At 41.8% G+C, this 22,651-nt stretch overlaps 2 protein-coding genes across 52 annotated transcripts in view; one reads left to right on the forward strand and one right to left on the reverse strand.

Annotated features, from left to right (window-relative positions):
* FGGY (FGGY carbohydrate kinase domain containing) overlaps nucleotides 1-13,053 on the forward strand; it is a 264,789-nt gene extending 251,736 nt beyond the window's left edge. For all 48 annotated transcript variants that reach the window (XR_014932893.1, XR_014932895.1, XR_001556977.3 and 45 more), the window contains 2 exons: nucleotides 12,364-12,425; nucleotides 12,818-13,053. Coding sequence is in view for 20 of the 48 variants with exons in the window: in XM_085511841.1 (XP_085367967.1) it covers nucleotides 12,364-12,425; nucleotides 12,818-12,899 (144 nt within the window). In the remaining 28 variants the exon portion in view is untranslated. The remainder of the gene's footprint in view (nucleotides 1-12,363; nucleotides 12,426-12,817) is intronic.
* On the reverse strand, nucleotides 1,637-21,923 carry LOC107317694 (E3 ubiquitin-protein ligase RNF170-like). 4 transcript variants are annotated; one of them, XR_014932913.1, is made up of 6 exons: nucleotides 21,787-21,923; nucleotides 19,679-19,787; nucleotides 16,554-16,627; nucleotides 15,974-16,084; nucleotides 5,241-5,447; nucleotides 1,637-1,754 (listed from the first exon to the last, which is right to left on the reverse strand). XR_014932913.1 is itself a non-coding variant. In XM_085511884.1 (5 exons), the coding sequence occupies exons 1-5, from the start codon at nucleotides 21,787-21,789 to the stop codon at nucleotides 5,325-5,327; spliced, it is 420 nt and encodes a 139-aa protein (XP_085368010.1). In that variant the 5' UTR covers nucleotides 21,790-21,923; the 3' UTR covers nucleotides 5,193-5,324. The 4 variants fall into 4 exon arrangements, 3 of the variants coding, with proteins under 3 accessions (XP_085368010.1, XP_085368011.1, XP_032302073.1); XM_085511884.1 differs by lacking the exon at nucleotides 1,637-1,754 and having other exon boundaries at nucleotides 5,193-5,447; XM_085511885.1 differs by lacking the exons at nucleotides 1,637-1,754; nucleotides 5,241-5,447 and adding an exon at nucleotides 8,920-10,560.
* Between the last annotated feature and the right edge of the window lie 728 nt (nucleotides 21,924-22,651).

Consider the following 22,651-nt stretch of genomic DNA (forward strand, 5'->3'; position numbering starts at 1 on the left):
CTCATTTTCCTCCTGTTCACATTTTCTCTGTGTTTGGTAATTTCCTAATTCTCTTTGTGTGGCAGTTGTTCTTTTGACCGTGACTTCAGGAACCAGGAAAATAGGGAAGAAACTTCATCTTCAACACAGCTTCGATTTAAGGTTGTAGAGGAGAATTTCTGTACATTTTCTGCTCATGTATGCTGGGTCTTTTTCAGCACCAGTAACATTGAGGGTTAAGGATGAAGGGCTTTTCTCCATTTATCACCATTGCTGTTCATACTGTAACTCCTTAAGGATGAACCCGTGTCCAGAACTTAAGACACTTCAGATCAGCAGCTTGTTTAATGTCCTTGAGATAAGTAATGAATTCCCTGGCTCTGTGGGTCAGACAGACACCATATAAGCTGCAGTGGGGTGTTTTGTAGTGATGAGGGGAAGAGGAGCTGTGTTTGCCAGGGAGAAACTTATTATCAGTGCAAGGTGACACACATACTGGTGAAGTTCTGTTATCAGCTGTACTACTTCAAATGTCACATCAACCACTGAAGTACCCAGTTCTTCTGAATTTACTTTGGTATAAAAAAGAGCCAAATTTTGCAAATGAGAATCAGAGACCATGGCTTTTATTTCTGGCTTTGCCACCTCCTCTATCTGTGGCTTTGAACAAATTGTTTGATTGGCTTTTTGTCTGGCTGATCTTTGAAGCAGATCTAGTGATATCTAAGTGCTTTCTCGGCAGGTTTTGCAGTTACATTAAAGGTGATGGGATAAGAAGTGCAAAGAAGATGTACAGTGTTGTTAATGGCATTGATCTGATGGACTGAAGAAGAGATAAGAGTGGGAAAGCCAGTAGAGTGTTGACCCAGTTCAGTTTAATCAGAAAACCCTTAGAGTTCACTGGAAAACAAAATCTTACATTAGAAATAGAAACAGTTTCTTATGTGTGGTCGTTTTCATTGCTAATATATAACATGAAAGGTGGCTCACGTAGTGTGGCGTGAATAGCACTCAGAGGTTTATATCAGTTTTTAATATTCCTATTTACATCACTCTTGATTTTTAAAGGCTGCGTTACACGTTTACAGTGAAATGCACTTGCTATGCAAAACTCTGGTTTAAAGAAAATATTTGGGCAGAGATGGGAAACCACATCCTTTAAAGCACAAATACAGTCACAGGTAGAAACAACAAAGCTTTGTTCAAGAGCAGCGTTTTCTGCAGCTGTAGGCATCAAATGCTGCCTCTAAGCAGTAATGGAGACATGGGGCGCTCCTTTGGCTCAGTGCTGAGCCCTCCTCACTGTGCAGGAGCCCTGTAGAAATGAGGTGTTTCCCTTTTATTCTTTCCCTGCAGTGGGATTGGGATCAGAACATCTTGCATTGCTGGGCTTTTTGGATTTGTCTCTGAAACTGGTTTGTGACAGATCAGTAACCCAATGAATGTAATGTAAAGCAGGATACCTCCTTGCTGTAACTGTATCCTTTTGCTTGTGAGTCTGGGTTGTACTTTTTCACTTTAATTAAGTTATTGAGCTGTGGAGTGGCCTGCATTCCTTCTGTCCCTGTGAAAACGAGGTGACTGGCAGCTTTCAGTCTCTCAAGGTCCCACCATTTGTTGGAAGAAGAGGGGATGGGATCCTACCAAATTTGTTATGTTGACATACAGAGAAAAGATTCTTCAGCATGGGACAGCAGCTTCTTCCCACTTGTTGGCACTTCTTTGCACTTTGCTAATGATCCAGTCTGATTTTATACAGATCTTGGCAAATCACTCTAAAGGCAGAGCAGAACAATGGGTAAATGAGCTTCATGTCGTAAAAGTAAGCCTTCCATCAGATGAGTAACTTAATTTCCCTGCCCCCATGCGAGCTTTGTCACAGCAAAGAAGTATCTTTGAACAAAAACGCTATTTTTTCCATGTGCTGTGTAAAGCAAAGTACAAGATTGCTGCTAATAGAAAAGTGAAACAAATCTGGGATTTTGAGCTAGTGCAGTGCTCATGCAAGTAATTAGCCCTTACAAAAGGAGCATTCATTTTGAAATGACAGATAAGCACTAAGGACAGGACTGAAAACTGTAAATATGTTCGCACTTTAAGCGAGAGCACAGCTTCAGCACTCACACTCATCAGCTGCTGTAAACAATATGGATCTTTGAAATGATCTCTGCTGAGATCTCAGCACATTAGATAATGACAGAGTTGTTCATTTTTGCTGCTTCTCTTCTGTTTTACTTTCAGAAAATATTTTCTGCATAAAATAGGCTGTGCTGCCAGCACACACACTTCTCTTTGTTGGTGAGCAGGCCCAGTGAGACCAGCAGGACTCAGGGGAGCGAAGGACAACCCTGCAGAGCTGGGCTCTGCCCGTCCCAAAGAACAGCATGTGCAGCTGCAGTGCAGCTTTTCCTGTCGTGCTCTGCCTCAAGAAAAGGCTCTCTGAGGTCATCCAGGCTCAGCTCACAGTTTGTGCACTTCTTCAAACAGCTTCAAAAGGGAATTTGCTCGGGTAGTGGTAACACTGTCTCTTGTGCTGCTTTTCCGAGGGCGAGCAGTTTCTGAGCTGTAAAAGTACAGTGTTTCATATTGCAAAGTGTACAGTAGAAATTAATTTGAAACCAATAAACCCCTTTGCAAAGGGCGTTATAAAAAGCTGGCATACCACGATGACTTGTAAACATTTGGTGACCTTGCTGAGGTTCTGCTTGGTGACCTACAAGTGAACAGCTCCGTGATCTGTCCAGCTTGCTGTGTTTAAATAGAAGGCCAGACCCTCAGCAATAGCAATTGGCTCAATCCCGACCATCAGATCAATTGTAAATCACAAAGTGTTTTTTCTTCAGTTGGATCTCACATTGACTAGATTTTCCTCTTACATCTTTGATATTAATCTCATGGTGTTATTGATTTCATAGGAATATGGAATCAATAGGAATATAAGAAATAGAGGTGCTGAAGACATGCATGACTTGTCCAAGGTCAAGATGCAGGAGCTGACACAACCTGCTGCCCTCCTCATGGTCAAGAGTTTTGCTTTCCCCGTATGTGCTTTAGGAGCAGAACATTGGAGATTTCTCCTTGAAGTGAGTGAAGGGTGAAGCTTGTTTCAAATAGGAGCCAGAAGGTGCAGCTAACAGGAGGCTTCTTGAAAAACGAGAAATGGGATGGGATGGGGGAGAGCCCCATAGGAATAGGAATGGTGTCCAACTGGGTGCTGTGGGGGACATGTGCCCCTCTGGAATTACAGGTAAAAGACTTCCTTCCTTTACCTTTCCTTGGAGGTAAAAGGCAGCTGATAAGCAAAATGTGGGGCAAAGGGAAGATGTGCAGACTCCTCTTCTACCGTGCTCTACTCAGCAAGATCTCTGCTTTAAAGATAACCCCCAGAGCAGGATGGTGCTCTGTTGGATCTCGGGCTGTGAGCCAGCAAACTCTGCTGCCACTCGATGACTCACTCACTAACACACAAACTGCACTTTTAATTCTAGCTGGTGTGTTTTCAGACAGAACCAGCTATTGTTTGGGGCACAGTCAATTACAACGTTTGCTCTTTTTCTATTCGCCAAATGAAGACAAATGCTTTCTTAGAAGGTTTCCTAAGGAAAAAGATGCCTCGGATACCTTTAAACATTCCTGTTGGCAGCAGTGGCTTCTGGGTGGCAGGTTCAGATTTGAACATTAGAAAGGGCTATACAATATCCCTGCAGCCAAAGGCTCTTATGGCTCTGGGGCAGGTGGGGATTAATAGCCTTTGCTTTTGTTTTTATATACAGAAATGCCAGGCTTGACAGAGGGCTGTAGTAGTGCTGAGGGTAACTTTTCACACTCACTCACAAGAATGGCTTCTTCCCAATGCATTTGTGTAAGTCGGTGCTTTAATGATAAAGAAAAATACATTTATCGTTTCCAAATGTTCTCCAGGAGATACAAGCCAATGTTTATAGGAGCGCGGGGATCAGAACCAGACAAGTTCACATCTCGAAAGAGAAGCAGACCATGAGGAGCTGCCAAGCATTTCATTCTCATTTTCAAAAGGCTGGTTTGAGACCTACAATCTTTGGAATGTGTGGGATGCATTCTCCTGCCCTGGCAACACCTGCAGAGCTCTCTGTACTGTTTCTGATCCGTTCATTGTTTCCCCCCGGCTCTGCTTTGCCCAATGAGCAGTTCTGTAAACAATATAGAACCTTTCTGTTATACAGCTGGATCAAGTGTAGTGATGGGGGACTCAGAGCCAGAGTCTCATGGGATGCTGAAACTATCTGGGGCCAACTGCCCTTGGTGGCCCAACAAATCCTCCCCTAATAGTCTTCATAGTGACATAGTGCTTTAAAGACTGGACAGCACCAGCACTCCTTGAATGAAGTGGTTGTAGGAAGAAAACCAACTGCACCCCGCAGTTCGACAGTTAGTTTGTGTGTACTGTGTTTCACAAGGACAAGGCTGTGCAGAAAAGGCTCTTCTTATTTTTATGCAGTTTTACTCTATTTTAGCAACTCAAGCTTCTATTGGTTTACAGTTGTGACAGGCTTTCTTTTCTTTAAAGGCCTCTTGTATTTTATGAGCCCCGGCCCAGAGTAATTTCCCAAATGCAGTCCAGATTGGGTAAAATGTAAGCATGTATCTGAGATATTATTTTTAATAGTAAACCACACATTGGATTAATTAATTAAAAAATAATTTCAAATCAAAACTCTCGGTGGGATTTTCCCTTATTAATCTCAGGAGATACCGGAGCATAGTGCAGAATAAGTCTGAAAGGCGAGAGAAAAAAGAATGCCTCAGAACTTTGGGAAGATGCTGAAGAATAATTAGGTGAAAAAGAGTGAGATGTTGCATATAGTTTTGCATTCTTGATGGAGGAACCATAAAGCAAAGTGGAGGCAGAAACTGTTTTCTGTCACAAAATCTCAGCTAGGTAACCCCCCAGTGCTAAAACATACTGAGTGAATGAAGGGATGTGTGCAGATTAATTAGATCAAAAAAATGTTTTGACAGCGTAAGTGAACATATGGAAGGTATTGAGAGAACCTGATCCAGCTCCCCACATGTAAATGATGCCTTCACCGCTGCTCATAAAGCAAATACAGATGCAGAAAGAAAGAAAAAAAGCGAAAGCCCCCATTCCTACCCCCCCAGCCCCCGGTAAATCCCAACCTGCTGCCAGATGGCAAATAAAAAGTTCCAGCTAAACGTGCAGAAAGCCGTACACTCAGCATGAACGTGAAAAGAAATCAGCTAAATAAATCTGAATTTCTCACCTTGGAGGAAGTGGTGCAGTTTAACAAAATATTGTGTCAAATGCTCAGCCGAGTGTCAGGATATCCTGTGCGGATGCTTTTCCTTCAGCTTCTCTGTTTTACCTTCCCCTGTGCAAACGACTCCTGCTTTCTGTCCAGCTCATTTCTTTTGTTCTGCATTAGTGTGGTGTCACACACCTGCTCTGCCTGCCCCAAAGGTTTTCCCACCTGAAATTGAGGATATAGAAGTGTTACAACAGTGCAAGAAGGGATCAAGAGAAGCAAAATAACTTGTTCCAGGTTGTGCAGCAGAGCAGTGCTCCCAAACTCAGGTAGTGCTTCATCACCAGCAGTGAGTATGGGCAGGGTTGACTTACCTTACAGCTATATTGCAATTCCCTACGTTAGGCTCTGATTTAGGAATCTAATCTTTTGACTCCCAGGTGAGCCTGCTTTCTGTTACAAGGAGCTACCTGTCCATTTCCAAGCCCCCAGTGCATTAAACACATAATTTTCTTGTGTTGCATCACAGCAGTGTTTGCTGGCTGGACTCAAAGCTGTCTTGGACCTTCACGCACAGGCACTGGGAAGTGGGCATACATGAATAATCTTATATGGGCTCATGTCTGGTGTGGCTGAGCTGTGCCCCAGCTCCAGTAAAGGCTGCTTAGATGTTGCCTACAGACTGTTGATTCATGGCACCCAGTGCCAGCAGCCAGTGAGACTGAAACAGGAGCTAAACATTTGGGCTCTTTCCATTGCCTGGGTAAGCTGAAACCCGTGCTAAGCTGTCAAGTTTGCATCCAAACAGCTTTGGACACTAAGAGTTGCCAGTAGTGGAGCCCTCACAAAGCAAACTGCTTAATTATTTGATAGTCAAAGGCAAGTTTGGAGTGCAGAGTCAGATGAACAACAAAACAGCCTATATTTAGTAGCAGTGTGGCTGGAGCTTAGACCCAAACATAGTTTCCAGCTGATAGATGATGTGACAATCATAGCTGACCCTCATCCCATTCTAAATTTGGTCTGGAGAATAAGTAATTAATATCATCGCTAGCACGACAAGCCACCCTTCACAGCAGCTGCATTGCCACTGCTGCTCCTCTTACAGCTTTGTTGGCTGGCCAGCCTGGCTAAAGCACAAATTCTGTGTGACACAGCGCTATGGTGGCCACAATCCATCCGACACTCAGAGCGGTCATTTAAGCAGGATAAAAGCACCTCAGGAGGTAGAGGTGGCGCAGTGGCCTTAGTTGCACTTGGCTCTTGTTACGTGATCTTTTTTTTCTATTTGTTCTTGTCTCTGATACTGAGGAGAGAAAGCCACTCTCCTACATCACAGGAGAGGTCAAATGATATGTGCTTCAGTCAGGCACAGGGGGTGGCAGTAGCACTGAAGCCTCTGTGTACTGCCATGGTACAGTATTAGAGCCAGACCTAAAGCTACGAACTCTGAGTATAACAAATCAAGCCTGTGGGAAAACAATGGGCTCAGCCTGTTTTAGAAAGGTAACTGAAACTTAAAGGAGTAAATTACATGTTGAAAATAACTTGGGGAATTTTTTTGCATCCTGATTTGGTGCTCAAACCAGAAAACTACCTTCAGTTCTGAGTGACCCATCCAAGGCCAGTCCAGTTGGCCCTGTCAGCTGCAATTGGATGGATGTAGGAGTATAAAAACACTGGGCATCTTCTACACTACCTGCCTGATTCCCCTCAGTAACAGTCTTTAATAAACAAATGGATCAAACATTTCTTTAGGGTGGGCTAATGCTGTTGTCTAACACAAGGGTAGGGAGATTCAAAAGGTCGTTGATTCTTCCTGGAAGACAAACCAGAACTGAAGCCTGGAACTGGTGCCCTGCGAGCTGGACCTCCACCCTGCCATCCTCTTCTTCTCTCTCCTCCTCTGTATTCTCACATACAAACACACTCTGAGATTCGATCCTAATACAAAAATGTGTGTTGGAACAGAGCAAAAGAAAAATACAGGCTTGTGTGAAATTTTCCACCTTTTCACTAAATGAATGAAAGCCAAATTTTCACACTTTGGTCTTAGGTGTGAAATTTTTGCTCAGCTCTCCTATTTATCCATAATGCATTTTAAAACTTGGCTCACTCCACTCAGAATGCCACAGAGAATTGAGTTACGGATCTGGGGCTTTGTGCGTGCTGCCAAGATCTTCCCCTATAACTCAAACATGTTTAAGGGGTTGGGGGGAAGCCACTAGAAAAATACTGTGTGTGGATCCATCACATGCCTTCTACATGCAGTCATATACCACTAAAAAGGAATGTTCTACACATTAAATTCATGCAACTCCTGTAAGTGTAGATAAGATGGACTTTGCATCTCCAGGCTGTTGGGTAAGCAACCCCTACATAAAAGCCTATAAGAAAACAGCAGCCTTGCTTTAAAATCTTCAGCACATTTGGAAAGTGTTTCTTAGACATCAGTACCTAAATAGAGCATACGTGTAAATTCTGAAGGGATCTGATGTTCCCAGGTCATTAATTTCAATGAGATTTAGTTACTTGATGACTTTGGTTTATCCTAAAAGCTATGGCTGAGGTATGTAAATCTGATTTCTCACTGGATCCTGGGCTCCATCAGGAGAGGGGTGGTCAGCAGGGATAGGGAGGTGATCGTCCCTCTCTACTCTGCTCTTGTGAGGCCCCATCTGGAGTACTGTGTCCAGGTGTGGAGCCCTCAGTACAAAAAAGATATGGAGATTTTGGAAAGGGTCCAGAGGAGGGACAGGAAGATGATCAGGGGGCTGGAGCACCTCCCCTATGAGGACAGGCTGAGGGAGTTGGGTTTGTTCAGCCTGGAGAAGAGAAGGTTGCGGGGTGACCTCATTGCAGCCTTTCAGTACCTGAAGGGAACTTACTCCCAGGAGGGGAGTAAACTCTTCGAAAGGGCTGATAATAGCAGGACTAGGGGAAATGGTTTTAAGTTGAGGGAGGGAAGATTTAGGTTGGATGTTAGGGGAAAGTTCTTTACTAGAAGGGTGGTTAGGTCCTGGAACAGGCTGCCCAGTGAGGTTGTGGATGCCCCGTCCTTGGAGGTGTTCAAGACCAGGTTGGACAGGGCCCTGGGCAACCTGATCTAGTAAATGTGTATGTTTGGTGGCCCTGCTAGGCAGGGGGGTTGGAACTACATGATCCTTGAGGTCCCTTCCAACCCGGGTCATTCTGTGATTCTGTGTGATTCTGTGATTGTCGTGTGCTTTTAAGGGTCAACATCCCATTAATTTTCAGTAATCCTTGAGTCTCTATTGAATATCGAATTTGAAGACTATTTACAGGTAGGTTGATCTTCTTTGGCTCCCTCAGCAGTTCCAAGGCAGATGGGTTGCTCTTGTGGGGTGCACAGAATTAAGCCCCAGTGCTGAATGAATTGCTCTGAACAAGTGACTTTGCAGAAGGGTTGCAGAATGGTGCATTGCTTTGAAACACTGGTGGGCCCTGCAGAATCTGGTTTGCTGGGCCTCTGCCTCCTGCCCTGGTAGGGTAATGCTGTTCTGTTAACTCTCCATGGTAAGCAGAGTGTTTACTGGCTTCTGTCTGTCTCAGCTTTGACACTGTAACAAAAGGTTAGAAATCATGAATGCATCCCTTTATTTCTGCTCCACAGAGCCTCTATTTTTTTCTGTGTAAACCCTTCACTTGCCTCTTGCCCAGCCTTTAGAAACGATGATCAAATGCGAACTTTCAGGGTTTATTTATAGCGTAGCCTTTATGTAAAGAGAGAAAAGAAATGATTAAAAAGCAATTTTACAAAATATTTTGTTTTAAGAGAGAATTCATTATGTTTAAATCAGTGTATTCATTGTGCTGTCTAGACTGCCACACAAAGAAGATAGAGCATCATTCAAATCAAGATTGTGAAATTCTTGGTAACAGGAATTATGGATTTGGATGGCAACCCTCAAACTATTTCTGAACAGCAGCATTATGGTATTGCTATATTTAAGGCTTTGTTGGAGACAGAGCAGTGAACAAGGTTGATCTGATTGAGTAACGCGATTCTAATGATCCTTTGTTTCCAATTTCATTATAAATTCATATTTTCAATGTTCTGTTCCTCTTTGTCCCCAGAAATTGTTGAAAAGAGTCTCCTCTGGGAGTAAAGTATTTGTTCAAACTAACAAAGACCGAATTGACCCAATTAAGAGAGGATTTCATGTACAATAGTTTGAGCAACCTAGAACAAGTTGTTGAAAATTGCTGGCTGTGTTGGTTTTTTTTTAACATAGTATTTGACATGACCGTGGTGCTTGCTGTGAGAGCCTAATGCTGTCAATTCCCCAAGGCTATATGTATTTAATATATATATATAGTAGATCTAGAAGTACAAAATATTAAGCTGACCACAGAATCACAGAATTATAGGAGTTGGAAGGGACTTATAGAGATCAAATCTAACCCCCTTGTGAAAGCGAGTTCCCTACAGCAGGTTGCACAGAATATTTGCAGGGGAGGAGACTCCACCACCTCTCAGGGCATCCTGTTCCAGTGCCCTGTAACGCTGACAGTAAAGAACTTCTTCATTGTGTTACTATGGAGCCTCAGTCAGGTGATAGTGGCACAGGCTGGGCGCTAGAGGATGTGCCATGGCACCCACATTGGCTTTGCTCATGCCTGCACTGATGTCTCTTGAACCAACTTGAGAAGACCTTTAGTCGACCAGTGATAGTGTAAAAATAAAACTGGGCTTACTGTGTGTTTGTCTCACCAGGTTGGCTTATCTCCCAAAGAAGCGATTAGTGCATTTTTCAATGCTGAAATCTGTAAGAGGCCCAGAGTAAAACACAGCATTACTGGAGAGTATTTATGGCAAAGGTACAACCTTCCTGGGGAGCAGAGCTTTCTGTTTCCTCCTCATGTTCCCCAGTGTGGGAGCTGTGCACAGAGGGGTGAGCAGCAAAGTCTCTCCCTTTCATTTTTCTTGCAGTTGAGAGAAACGTTGATTTTTCTGACACATTTCCAGCTTTTCAGGTGTCCCTTTTCTTCATTCATTGGTGTGAACAGTAGCACCAGGGCAATTCAACAGGAGTTGTAACACAGGGAATTGAAAGCAATGTGACTCTTCCCATTAGTGAGAAAGCTTTGAGGGGCTTTTCTATGCAGTGTGCCCCTTTTCCTTATGTTTTCTGTGCTTTTTCTTGTAAGTGAGGAAACTGTCTGAAAAAGCATTGTTGGTTGTACAAGAGGAAACTGTCTTGCTTCTTTTTCTTTTTCCTTTCCTGTGCTCATTCATTTTGCGGGTGCCTCTAAGTGCAGCTGGCCTCGTAAAGGAGTTGTAAGAGAGGAACTATTGTGCTTGAGTCAGTATCACCTGTTAAAAAACAGAATAAACACTCATTTCTCTTACCGGGAAAGATATCAGCCTTTGTGTGTCAGTATTTTAGTCTGGCTGGTGAGCAGAATGGCTGTGCCAGCAGATTCACGTGTCCCAGAGAAGAGAACACACTATCTCACTGCAAGTGTTACTTCAAGTGTGTTTCTTACGGAGTCAAAATATGGTTATATTCTGCATGCATGAAGGAGTACAGGTATATCAGTGCACCAAAACACTCCTCTGTTATTTTATCAGAGTAAAATGCTGACCACCATCACTGGCAGCATGTCTTGCTTTGGTAGAACTGTGACTTCAACCAGTATTTAATCTCCTGAAGTTGACAAATGTAGAAAGTATGTGTTGCACATTTTGATAGGCAACATGAAAGGATTTGTTGATGCTGGAGGACAAAGCAAACACACCCAGAACACGACAGTAATGGCAGATAGGTCCCTATCTGCCTGCAGCCCTGGCACACGTGTGGCATCCCAGGCACTGCTTGCCCAGCTGGCCAAACACCGCTGCATTCAGAGACAGGGTATCTGCTGGCTTCTTGGGCAGGCCATGTGCATCCTGAACAGTTCATGAGCATCTTTATTTAACACAGTGAAAATGGGAAACTAGAAGATGTCAGGTCTGCTGGTCGCTTGCTTATCTTTGGAACCTCCCTGCTTTGTTATGAGTTGGTGAAACTGTGCTTTCATTGCTCATCCACACTGTAAAGCCATGTGAATTCCTCAGCTGTAAAATGCTGGATTAGTGGAAAGCAGAGATTTTACTGCAGCAAACAGACGATAAAATCATCTGACCCTTTCAGAAATCTGGTGGCAGCATTTGAGGAGGTGGCTACAGCAAAAACAGCTTGGCACAGGGTGGCTGTTCTCCAGAAGTCACTGACAACCTCTCTGTGTTGTGCTTTAGGCACTAACATTAAAATGGACTTAAGGTCCTGCTAGAAACTATGAGTTCTGATTGAGATTTCATCAGTCACTGTTTCTTGAATCCTGATATTTGATGCTTAATGCCTTTCCACCTGAAAACTTTCGCTCTAATGCTCCTTGTGGAAGAAATTCCAGTTAAAATAGCCTTATCCTGCTGCCTGTTCTCCTGCTCAAGAGCTTCAGCTTGAGCTTGGCTCCATGTTCACCTTGGTGGTCAGTGTCACGCCACTGGGATTGCTCAGGAAGATCCATAGAAAATCAGAATCTCAGAGATTGGGAAAGGAACCAAACTACTCGGTCCTCTCCCATCCGCACACAACTGTCCCAGAGACTTCTTCCATAGGGATCCATCCCTTCCTCTGCCTTTATTTTGGCCAAAAGCAGATTAGGTTCAAAATCTGTTTCTGACACCTTCATCCTGGAATGTGAGGGCAGAGCTTGGCAAGATACATTGAGCTTCAGAAGCACTCTCAGGTCGTTCCTTACTGCAGGGAATGGATATTTTAGAAATATGATTATGAGATCTCATGTAATGGATCGTTTTATTTGAGAAGTTTCCCCTCCAGGGATGCAGTGTTTAACATTTCCTTTGGTTAGTGTAAATAATAAAAGATAAGTCTGTTTTGCCTCAGACTCCCAGTAAGAAAGAGGAACAGATTTTGGTTTACTGAGAGGTCTGCAGTACTTTGTTCTCATGACTACTATATTATGGGATTGAACATATTTTAAGCCATCTGGCCTGTTCAGTCGAAACAAAATACATCAGTAATGTTCCGATTGGTTTTGAAACATCTTGTTCTTGTCAAAAAGCACTTTAAATCAAAACAGGCTTTTCCAGCTTGTGTTTGTCTTTTACTAGGAGGCCATGGCAAAAATGGGGAAAATCGGGCGAGTCGTGCGACCCAACCATGAGCATAAAAGGTAATCCTGGTTTGTGTGTGTTCACCTATGAGAATTTACCTAAAGCTGAGTCGCACTCTCTTTCTAGCCCTAATTGAATGTATTAGCATTTATGAGCTGTGCTTCAGCGAGAGTCTGCCCGGCTGAGCCCCGCAGCGCTGGCACAGAGCGGCGCTGGGCGGAGGGTGCGGGCACCCCCTGGTGGCTCTGCCGGAGCTGGGAGTGACTGGGGGGCTCCGGGAGCTCGATTACCGTTCTAACGTGGAGTCACTCGCTGGGTGTAAACTACCGAGTCCAAGTTGTTATTAGAGTCAGAGCTACTTTGATGCTAAGTGAAGGAAGTCAGCGTGTATATTACAAGGGATTTCAATCGTAACATCTCAAACTTTGCTGATATTAACTTGTTTATACAGATTTTATGACAAGAAATATGAAGTGTTTTTGAAACTTGTGGAACATCAGAGAGAGTATCGCTCCATCATGAAAAGCTCCTAATCCAGCGGCATCCTGTGGGAACAGCAGGGATAAATGCCTGCGATGAGGGTAATTTCATCTTACTGTACTGTCCATTGTAAAAATACAGTTGTATCATTTTAAATATCCGTTTCTGTTGTTCAGGAGAAATAAAATACACTCAATTCACTATGAAGTACTGGGTGTTTTCTACCTGTCATCCATCTTTGGTGGTTCATATTTGGACACTGTTTTTGCAGCTGTGCAGTCTTTCCTTCTGCTTTCTTGCTTCCTGCTCTCTTTTTCTGTCTCCATTCTTGCAGTAGAGTGGTTTTGTGATCAATAATTTGAGCCGTTTTGTCTCTTGCAAGTAACTCACTCTCAGTGCACATGAATCTCTGTGCAGATGTGAGCCAGCCCATTGTTGATGCAAGTAGAAGGGCTGGATCCTTGGTTTGTTCACTACAGAAACATTTCACCTCAGACAATCCTGCTCTGATCTTGCAAGATCTAAACACTACTAAGGCCTTCAGTGAGATTCTCAGCAATTCTTTCTCTGCCCTTTGTCTGTTACTTCTTAATAAAAGACACTGTTCTGTTTGGGGGCTGTAACTCTGTTATAGGTCACTAATGAGAGCCCTTCTTTTCTCCATACTGCAGTTTGTGACCCTCACGCTGAGCCTTTATTGTTCCACAGAAACAACCTGCAACCCCATTCCACTGAGTGAATATCCATAACCATGGGCTCCATCCTTACACACTTGATAGCAAAGCCACTCCTCTCTATTGGCATAGGTTGTTATTGCCAGTTAAATACAAACAGAAGTTAGACAATAACAAAACTACACTTAGAGAACTTGGAAAATAATGGTTTCTGGGGTTGTAGTCAGCACTCAAAAACATCTGGGAGGTTTTTTTAAAGAAACAATGCACTTCCTGCCTTGTGCTTCATGGAAAAGCAATTGTTGCCATTTCCAAAGTACCCATTGTTTGGAGAGACAGCTTTACAAGTTCAGGGACATAATTGAAGACAATGAAAGTTGATGGGAATAAAATGAAACAAATATCGTAACAAGAAGAGTATAACAAGCAAGAGAATAACTGTGGCATAGTGCTATATCATAGCACACAGTAAAGGGTACAATAAAATATGTCAATTGAAAATGTGTAAAAAGAAAAACAGTTGGAGACCAGTGTATTGTGAACAATAAATATTCATATATTTTAATATATCAATTTTAATATACAACTCCTATGTAAAAATGAAGTTCACTGACTCCGAGTACATAACAAATGTACAGACTGTACGGTGACAGATGCTCAGGATTGTCTGGCGCTCCACCAGCAGTTTTAACTTGTCACACTCAACACACACAGCAACTTCAGCACATTTCCCATCAACTTCTTTCTCGTCAGAAATGCAGCCTTTATCTCTCACTGTAGTACCGAGACTTGCAAGGAAAACACAAGGAGTGTATGGAGTCCCCAAAGGAAACAACCATTCATACTGACTTTGTTAAAGCTGTATGCTTTGCATGGGTTTAGACAAAAGACTTACACAGAGATTTGCCCACACTTCTTGCGTGATCCTTTTGTGCCATTCTCCCCTTGTAATACTTGCATTTTACAGTTGGATTTTTGCTCCAGGCCAGTATCACTACCAGGTTCATCTCATCCAATTTTAGAATTGGGCTGGACTCACAGTAGAGCTGTAAAAATCTGTATTCCATTGGATATATAATCAGCTGTGGGCTGAAATTTGCTAAATTTTCAAATTAAATTGTATTCAAATTGAACCAGAACATGAAATGTCAAAGCTTAAGAGTTCTAAAAGTCTCAACTGCAAGTTGACTGGCACTGTAACTTTAGGTCCTGTTGATAGGCTTAGGCGTTTTCAATTCAGGCACTTCGTATGAGGATAAGTTGGAGACATGTGAAGCATGAAGGAGTCTAGTCAATACACAGTGGTACAGTCTTCTAAGCAATTGCACATCGAGTCACTTGGCCATGCCAAATATCACTTGAGTCCTGCTTCAGTCTTTGCAGCAGAATGACAGATCCATCACATGCTGCCCCAAATGGAGGAGAAGCCTGTCACTGTTTGATTGAGTCTGACTGCAAAATCAAAGTTTGAGTCACTCAGGATTCTGACAGCATTCTCTGAGCTGCAGACCTTGCCATATTTACCCCGTTTGTTGCAATTTGCTGACAAATGTTTATCACACAAATGAAAAGAAGGGAAACAACCACCATGTCATCAGCTGTTCCGAGTGTTCTACAGAGAGGCCCAGGCATCGTGTCAAAAGGAGACGATAAGCATATGATTGTTCCGAAGGAGCAAACAACAACTCTTAGGAAGAAAATGCACATGAGACCACCCCAGGTGAAGATTCCTCGCAAGGCAAGAGTCAGGAATAATGGCATGTCATAGAGGTAATCTGCAAACTGAACATGCAGATGAGTTAGGCTATGCTCCGTTCTGATCCATGCAGTTCTTTCAGCTGCACAAGTCTCTAAGCACTTCTAATCTCTTGAATGCAAAAACTTTCTGTGCTGTCCCAGTTCACCAAGGCAGGTCAGTTATTTTGCAGTATCTACAAGCACACTGCTAAGGCAATCCTCACCCCCCAGCACTTTGCATAGAGTGTTGTGCTTGACACTTCTCGAAACTGGGCCTTTATGGCTGCCTTGAGTATACATGCTTTCTTTAAAGTCTGGCATCAAGTGTATGCTATCAGTACATAAAAAAGAGGCCTCAAGTCTCACTTTAGTGCGGATGGGAAATGTAGGACCAAGTCATTATAAGAATAATTCCTGCTCATTAATACTAATTGGTTGGGTTGGAAAATAACATTCTCATGCACAGTGCTTATTAGTCCACAGATCATAACAGACTCCACAGTCCTGTTTGGGCCCCCCACTGGGATGTGACAGGATGTTACTGGAGATGCTGACTCCAGCCTCGAATGTTAAGACTTCCCTTATAATATCATCAGTGAGTGTATAAAAAGATAATTCACATACTGAGACAAACCAGTACTCATTGCTGAGTCTCTTGCAATCCTCTGTGTGTTACATAGTACTAACTATGTGAATGTAGATTTAGAAATACTTACAGGTCGAGGTTGCCCTGAGAAACGCTTGTTGTATGCTCTGATGTCATGAACAATCTGTTTACTTGGCTTATCATGTAGCTTTTCACAAGAGACATTATCCAGAACCACCACCTTCATAAGAAAAGAATACAGGCATTACCACTGTAATCTTCAATATAAAGGATAGTGTTTTGTAGTACATGCCTCTTCATAGGCTCTCTATTACAAATTGACCTTTTTACAGTTCCAGCAGTTCCACAACAGCAAGAACATCTTCCTTTTATGACCTGCCTCCAACCTACCTGTACAGCAGGCAGCCTCTGGCAGGAGTCAGAGGAGATGAGGGAATCCCATGTTGCTTTTTACAGAATGTTATCCCAGAGATTCAATAAGCCATACAAAAGTAAAACGCCAGAGGCCTGTTTAATACTTCAGAGTTGCTTGATAAGATGTATCAAATTATAAATGTGATTGGCTGCAGGGTCATTCAACTGCAAGCGGGTTTTGAAATGCAATGGGAAATTAGAGTATGAATAAAGTTGATCCTAAGAGCTCAAGCTTGTCATTTTCTATTTATCATAATGCAGGGGAGATATCTTACCTTTTGTCTGCAGAGAGGGCAGATGATTGCTCCTAACCAAGGACTATGTTTCCAGTATGTAATTAGACAAGAGCCTACAGAAAAAAAGAAAAAGTATATTTGAGGATAAATATTAGATATAGAAATTTTTATTAGAAATAAAAAATAAATTATTATTAAATATTAAATGTTAGCTGGGAACATGGTTACATTTAGATCTAAACCCTCATGTGGTGTATATAAACTCGGTCTGGCAACCAGCTTCAAGCCTTTGCCTGAACTTTTGCATTTGACAGCCGTCATGCCTGACTTCAGGAACTGCTTTGACCCTCTGGGTCCAGGCCCTGTATCACGATCCACACAACTGTGCCTGTACTCAATCCTAGTGATGACAATAGGGTACTAATGGATCTCATAGTTCTTTGAGGGCTTTAAAAATAGAACCCCATAGAAATTAAAGTTTGCGACATGCAAAATCCTGTGTTTAGTAGAACAGGAAAGGAAGGACTCCTCTGAAGTTGACCTATCTGTGCTTCAGTGCATTTTTCATTAAATGGGCAAAATCCTGTTTTAATCCAGCCTGCTCCACAACCTTCTGAGGGAGTCCATAAGTTTTTCTAAAATCCCTTTGTGGGTTTTGTTAATTAGAAAGAAATAATATTGCACAAGGATCATTTTTCAATTGAACTTCCTGAACATATGGTTCAAACTGAAGCTGAAAAGGAAAACTTCAGGACAAACTGTATGAATTACTACTAATAATAAAATCAGACTTTTTTTTTTTAATAAGTCCACATTAATCTTCTTTAAAAACTCTGGGTTGGCCACATTTTTTAAATAAAACTTTTACCAGAGTGGAATTTATTAAGAGCGCTCAGCGTTGCCTCAGCTCTGTTCCATGGGGTATTGGAGAAGGTTCATTACTGATTTCAGTCACAACAGACTTAGATCAATGCAGAATGGTTTTGATAAGCCCAGTGTAAGATTTTATTTGTTTAAGACATGAAAAACAGACACCTTATGCTTCTACTACATAAATATAGAGCATGGATAATGCATTGCACTGGAATTTATGCCTCAGAGTGTAAACGATTATGTATTTGGGGAACTTTAAATAGATACAACTAATGATAACGAGATATACCAACCTTATAGATGGTACTTCTACACAAATCTCAAAATAAAAATAAAGCCCAAATCATTACATCTGTGTAGTAACTGCTGAGTCATGGCCTGAACCACTGACTGAGCACCTGGGGAAAGGACCCACCAGCCCTGGGAGCACAGGTGAAGGCAATTCAGCTGTGGGACAGAAAGCAGTGGAGCCATCACCTCTCTTAGACCTCATTTAAGTGCTGACTGCCACTGGGAAAGGGTTTCTGGTTAGAGATTCTCTCCCTTGTGGAGCCTTTTTTGTGAGCTGAGATCCTTGGAGTTGGGTGAGTACTTTTCCTTTGTAACATCATGCTAGTTCCTTTGCTGTTATGCTCCTCTATCACCTTTCCAGCATGCTGACCTTTTTGATTGTAATAATGCCATATTCACAGGCAGAAAAGGGAAAGTTAACCAGGCCAGAGATGGAGGGAAATTAATGACTTGTGTCATCATGTCTATCTCTGTATTTGAAACTGTAACTTATGTGATATTCTTTGAAAGGTGTTTGGAGGCCATACACTTACTGTTTCTACTGGAGTGAGGTTTATTCAAAATGCCTTTTTCCTGTGTGGTAGAAAATAATCTGAAGTAACAAAAACATGAGGAAAAACTAAAATATTAAATGGTGTCATGAGTGTTGTAGATGAGCACTACAGCATGCCTGGAGCTGTTGCTACCCCATTGGTCTGTTGTGGTTTCAGAGGACAGACATTAGCAGTGTTGAGGGGGGGCTGGTCTGAGAGAGCACTATTTCAGTCTAGAAAAAAATGACACTTCCTCAAGACAAAAGTGCATTCTTATTGCACCAACATGAACAACAATGCAGGGCCTTGTTTTCATTTCTGCTTAGGTCTCTTTGTAACAGTCTTACGTGATGAAGAAAGTGTCAGTGGCTTGTAACTATAAATTAAATTTGCTGTAAGGACTTTGAAAAGCACAGAAAGGAACTTTGTTTTTGCCCTGTGCCTTTTGATATATCTTGTTGCTAGAATATCAGATATTACTGCCTCCAGCAGCCTGCATGACCCTCTGCCAGAGTTTACTGATGTTATATTGCACAGGAGCACTGAACTACCTTCAGTGGCAGCTTCAACCTCATCAGATCATAAACTCCAGTTCTTTACTGTCACCCCCTGCAGTGGTGACGACAGCATTCAGCAAGAAATTTGATAAGTAGCTGGGGCAGTAAGGTTGTAAACTTTGCTTGTAAACTTACTGAAGTATGTCAGAGGTCTGAGAGAAACTAGGTTCACTTCCGTATAGTTTAATACGAATGGTGTGAGTTTCTGGGCCTTTTAATTATTCCATGAGCTTGTGTTGTAATTTAACAGCACCCTACAAACTTGTTACCTCTTGTCTTGTGACTTCATGGGCATTTCAAAAGTGACCCCTGTAAGTATAAAGGCAACGAACAGAAAAAGGTACCGATTTGTCCTGGTGATATCAAGATTAAACTTTTCTTGTTACTAGTGAGAGAGTTTAGTTCAGAAATCATAGAAACATCTTGAGATGGGAGAGACCCACAAGGATCACTGAGTCCAACTGGCTCTTTCAGCACCACCCAAAAACCAAGGATGCCTAAGGCTGTTGTTTAAGGGCTTCCTGAATGCCAGGAAGCTTGGGGCTATGGGCATTGCCCTAGGGAGCCTGTTCCAGTGCCTGACCACCCTCTGGTGACCAACCTTTTCCTAACACCTTGCCTGACCCTTCCCTGACACAGCACTGTGCTTTTATCTCAGGTCATGCTGCTGTCACCAGAGAGCAGAGATCAGTGCTGCCTCCTGCTCCCCTTGTGACAAAAACACAGGCTGCCATAAAGCCTCCTCTTCTCTAGGCTGAAAATCCTAGGGACTCAGCTGCTCCTCATATCTTTAATTACTGGGAGAAGTGCTTAGAATGGTTCTTACACAAGAAGACTTGATATCTCTGTGGGAAGTGTGCTGCATTTAGTGGCCTTTATAAGCACTGCACTGTCAACCCAGAAAACTTACCACAAAATAGATGTCCACAGTTGGTTTCTACTGGGAGGGTCACTGTTTGGAGACAGATAGGGCAGCTGAAGTCACTGTGATTATTAGGTTGCTGACTTTGGAGTGATTCCTGAAAGAGAAGTAGTGCAGACTTCAGTATTTGATATACAATTAAATACAAAAAAGGCAAAAATACAGTTCTGTATTTTGCTTTCCTATTCAGTACTAATACAGATCAAGAAGTGAATTATTTCAACTGATATAAACTGGAATAGTTTATGTCAGCTGAGGAGCTGCTTGGAGTGCCCAACCTCTGTGTCTGTAAATATACTACATGTATATACACACACGTATATTACATTAACTGATCAGGTAGCTATGCTATTTCTGTGAAGTACTAACACACATTTATTTATACACGTTTCTTTGGCTCACAACAAAGCAAACCAAATGTGTTTCTGTTTATGTAACAGATCTTGAGTCAAGGGAAACCCAGCATTCCCAGACTGTAACCGACGGAAATTGTGAGCAGCACTCATGTCCTCTCAATCTCAACAAGTCAAAACTACTTGTGTATTTTGTATTAGAATGTGTTGTACAGCAATTAACATGCTATATGATTCCTAGGGGACAAATAATTATAACTTTTCCAGATGATTCATCTTCTGCTGACTTAATGTGGGCAAGTCTGTGGAAACAGAGTTTGTACTGTTCAGAAAATGGGAAAATTGAATGTTGCTGTGTGATACCAGTTCTGGCTGCCCCTCATCAGCCAAGTGTTGAGAAGCTCTGTGCTCAGAGTGTGAAAGTTAGGGCTTTATGAAGTACAGCAAGGAAACAGACAGTGATCCTCTGATAGTGACACCTGATGAAGAATATCTGCATGTACAGATGAGAAATCATTTGAATGTCACAGAGCAGCAATTTTCATTTCCTTGCAGCCTTTCTCTTACTGAATGAAGCAATGTGGGAATCTTGTCCAGCTCTCATGATGTGATTTACAGCTGATGGATTCCACAAAAAGAAACAGGAGTTTCTTTATGTAGATAATTAAACAGTGCATGTGCTTATTATGGATGCTGTAAATTTTTGAATCTAAGAGGTACTGGGCATCAAGTGCTGCTAAATACAAGGTGTTATTCCTGACTGAGGAAGTTAGTGAACAATAAATTTAATAAATAAATTTACCCCTTCCAAAATCTTGAGCCAGTCTTGGAACATTTTAATTGAAGACTACATTAGAGATTGGAGTAGTGATTATGGCAGTTAGCATTTTGTGTCCTGTGCCTGTTAGTTCTTAATGGCACTAAATAGTAATAACAAAATAAAACATTTAGTGTGACTGGGCCCAAAATAAGACTTCTAGGGATCTTTTCATATGCTAATTCAACGTGTAATTCAGAAACAGCAGAATTAAAATTGTCACTTCTGCTAACATCTGAAGCAGTTTGAACATAGGAGTACGTGATCAGAAGCCAGGTTTTGAAGCCTTTCAAACCAGAAATTCCCTGTGTGTCAGGGTCACATTTTTCTGGGGGGAAGGAAGTGGTCTTTTCAAATCTGGATTCAGCTTTTGGCTCAAAATAAAAACTGAGCATTTCAGAAGATTCTGGTAGAACAAAAGCAAGCCTGTAGTACTAGTGTATTGTCATGGTTTTATACTTCTATGCAAAAGAAAGACATGAAAGTGTAATCATACCGTTATTAGAAAGCCAGAAGCTCCTAGGTGTGAAAACTTTCTGCAATACAGCTCAGCTCAGTGTATCTTTCCTACAGTGTTGCTTTTCAAGCATCACTGATGAGTCAGCGTGATGGAAGAGATGGAATGTAAGCTTAAAAACCAATTAACAGAACTGCTTCATGTGATGAGTGAGCAGTTGCTCCCTGCCTTGGTTACAGGACAACTGAGATGATCAGTGATGAGACACTGGACAGCTCATTATTTGACAGAAAGCATCAAATAAGTTCACAAGTAAAATAAGAGCAGGACATTTTACAAAGGAGAGCTTCTTTGTGTGAATTATCCAAAACTAATCTAATAATTAACAGGATTAATAAATACTTCAAATATTTATATATAACCATTCTCCTGCCTTGATTCAGAAGATGCACATAAAAATTTAGCTTACCATTCCTCTCTGCAGGGATCTGTGAGGAGCTCAGTAAGTTATGCCAGCTGTCAGTGTTATGGTGTGGAGTCATTCATGCAGGCTGCTGTGTGTCTTTGTCAATTATTAACTTACTTGCCTGATGGCAAGAGTCTCTCAAATATTCTAAATAAGGTTATGAAGGAAATGTGAGGTGGCTTTTCATTCTCTTCAATAAAGCAAGTCTGTTTTAAAAACCAAAAACAGACCAGGGTTCCTGCGGGAAAACAAATAAACACAAAAGTAACCCAAAATAAGTTTTCTTCCCAGAAGATATTTAGCATGATCAAAAAGATACCTGAATGTAATAAAAATATTGCATTACTATTTTTAAATATTAACTTGATCAAGGGCGCACTACAGGTATTTTGATAACGTGATAAAATAGCAGCCTATCAATTGTGTGGACAAAAGATTAACTGTAGTACTATTGCGAAAGAGGCCTAAAACTTGCCAGACATTTGTGATACTTTAGTATTGCAGAAGTGCAGAATTAGATTGTGTAACACAATGTCACCCAATGAAGCAAGCAAAGTGTAGAAATGAAGCAGATCTAACTTGTTAAAGTTTTAATTTATGAGTGTATATACTTCATGAGGTATTTATTCTTTGTCGTGCTCTGTAGACCTTAAGAAAGCCTTGATTTCTACAAAGATGTTCTTCAATTGAAGGAAAATTAATAAGGAAACCTGTCAAGGTCTTGATTTTTATGCAGCACTAACCACCCTGATCCTGATTCAATAAGGCACTGAAGCACGTGCCTAATTTTCAGCCCTCAAGTAACGCATAACCTCTTCTGGAGAGGTTGAGTGGGAGTCAGTAATGTTGGAATAGAAATACATTTAGT

This window comes from Coturnix japonica, chromosome 11 (assembly GCF_054131305.1).
Source record: "Coturnix japonica strain WE chromosome 11, WE-NBRP24, whole genome shotgun sequence".
Lineage (NCBI taxonomy): Eukaryota > Metazoa > Chordata > Aves > Galliformes > Phasianidae > Coturnix > Coturnix japonica.

Bases quoted from the DNA above. Each gene is read 5' to 3' on its own strand.
- LOC107317694 (XM_032446182.2), bottom strand. The intron at 16,628-19,678 runs GTAAGTTTTCTG...TTTTTTCTGTAG, and splicing joins CTGTGGACATCTATTTTGTG to GCTCTTGTCTAATTACATAC. The intron at 16,085-16,553 runs GTAAGATATCTC...TTTCTTATGAAG, and splicing joins GCCCTCTCTGCAGACAAAAG to GTGGTGGTTCTGGATAATGT.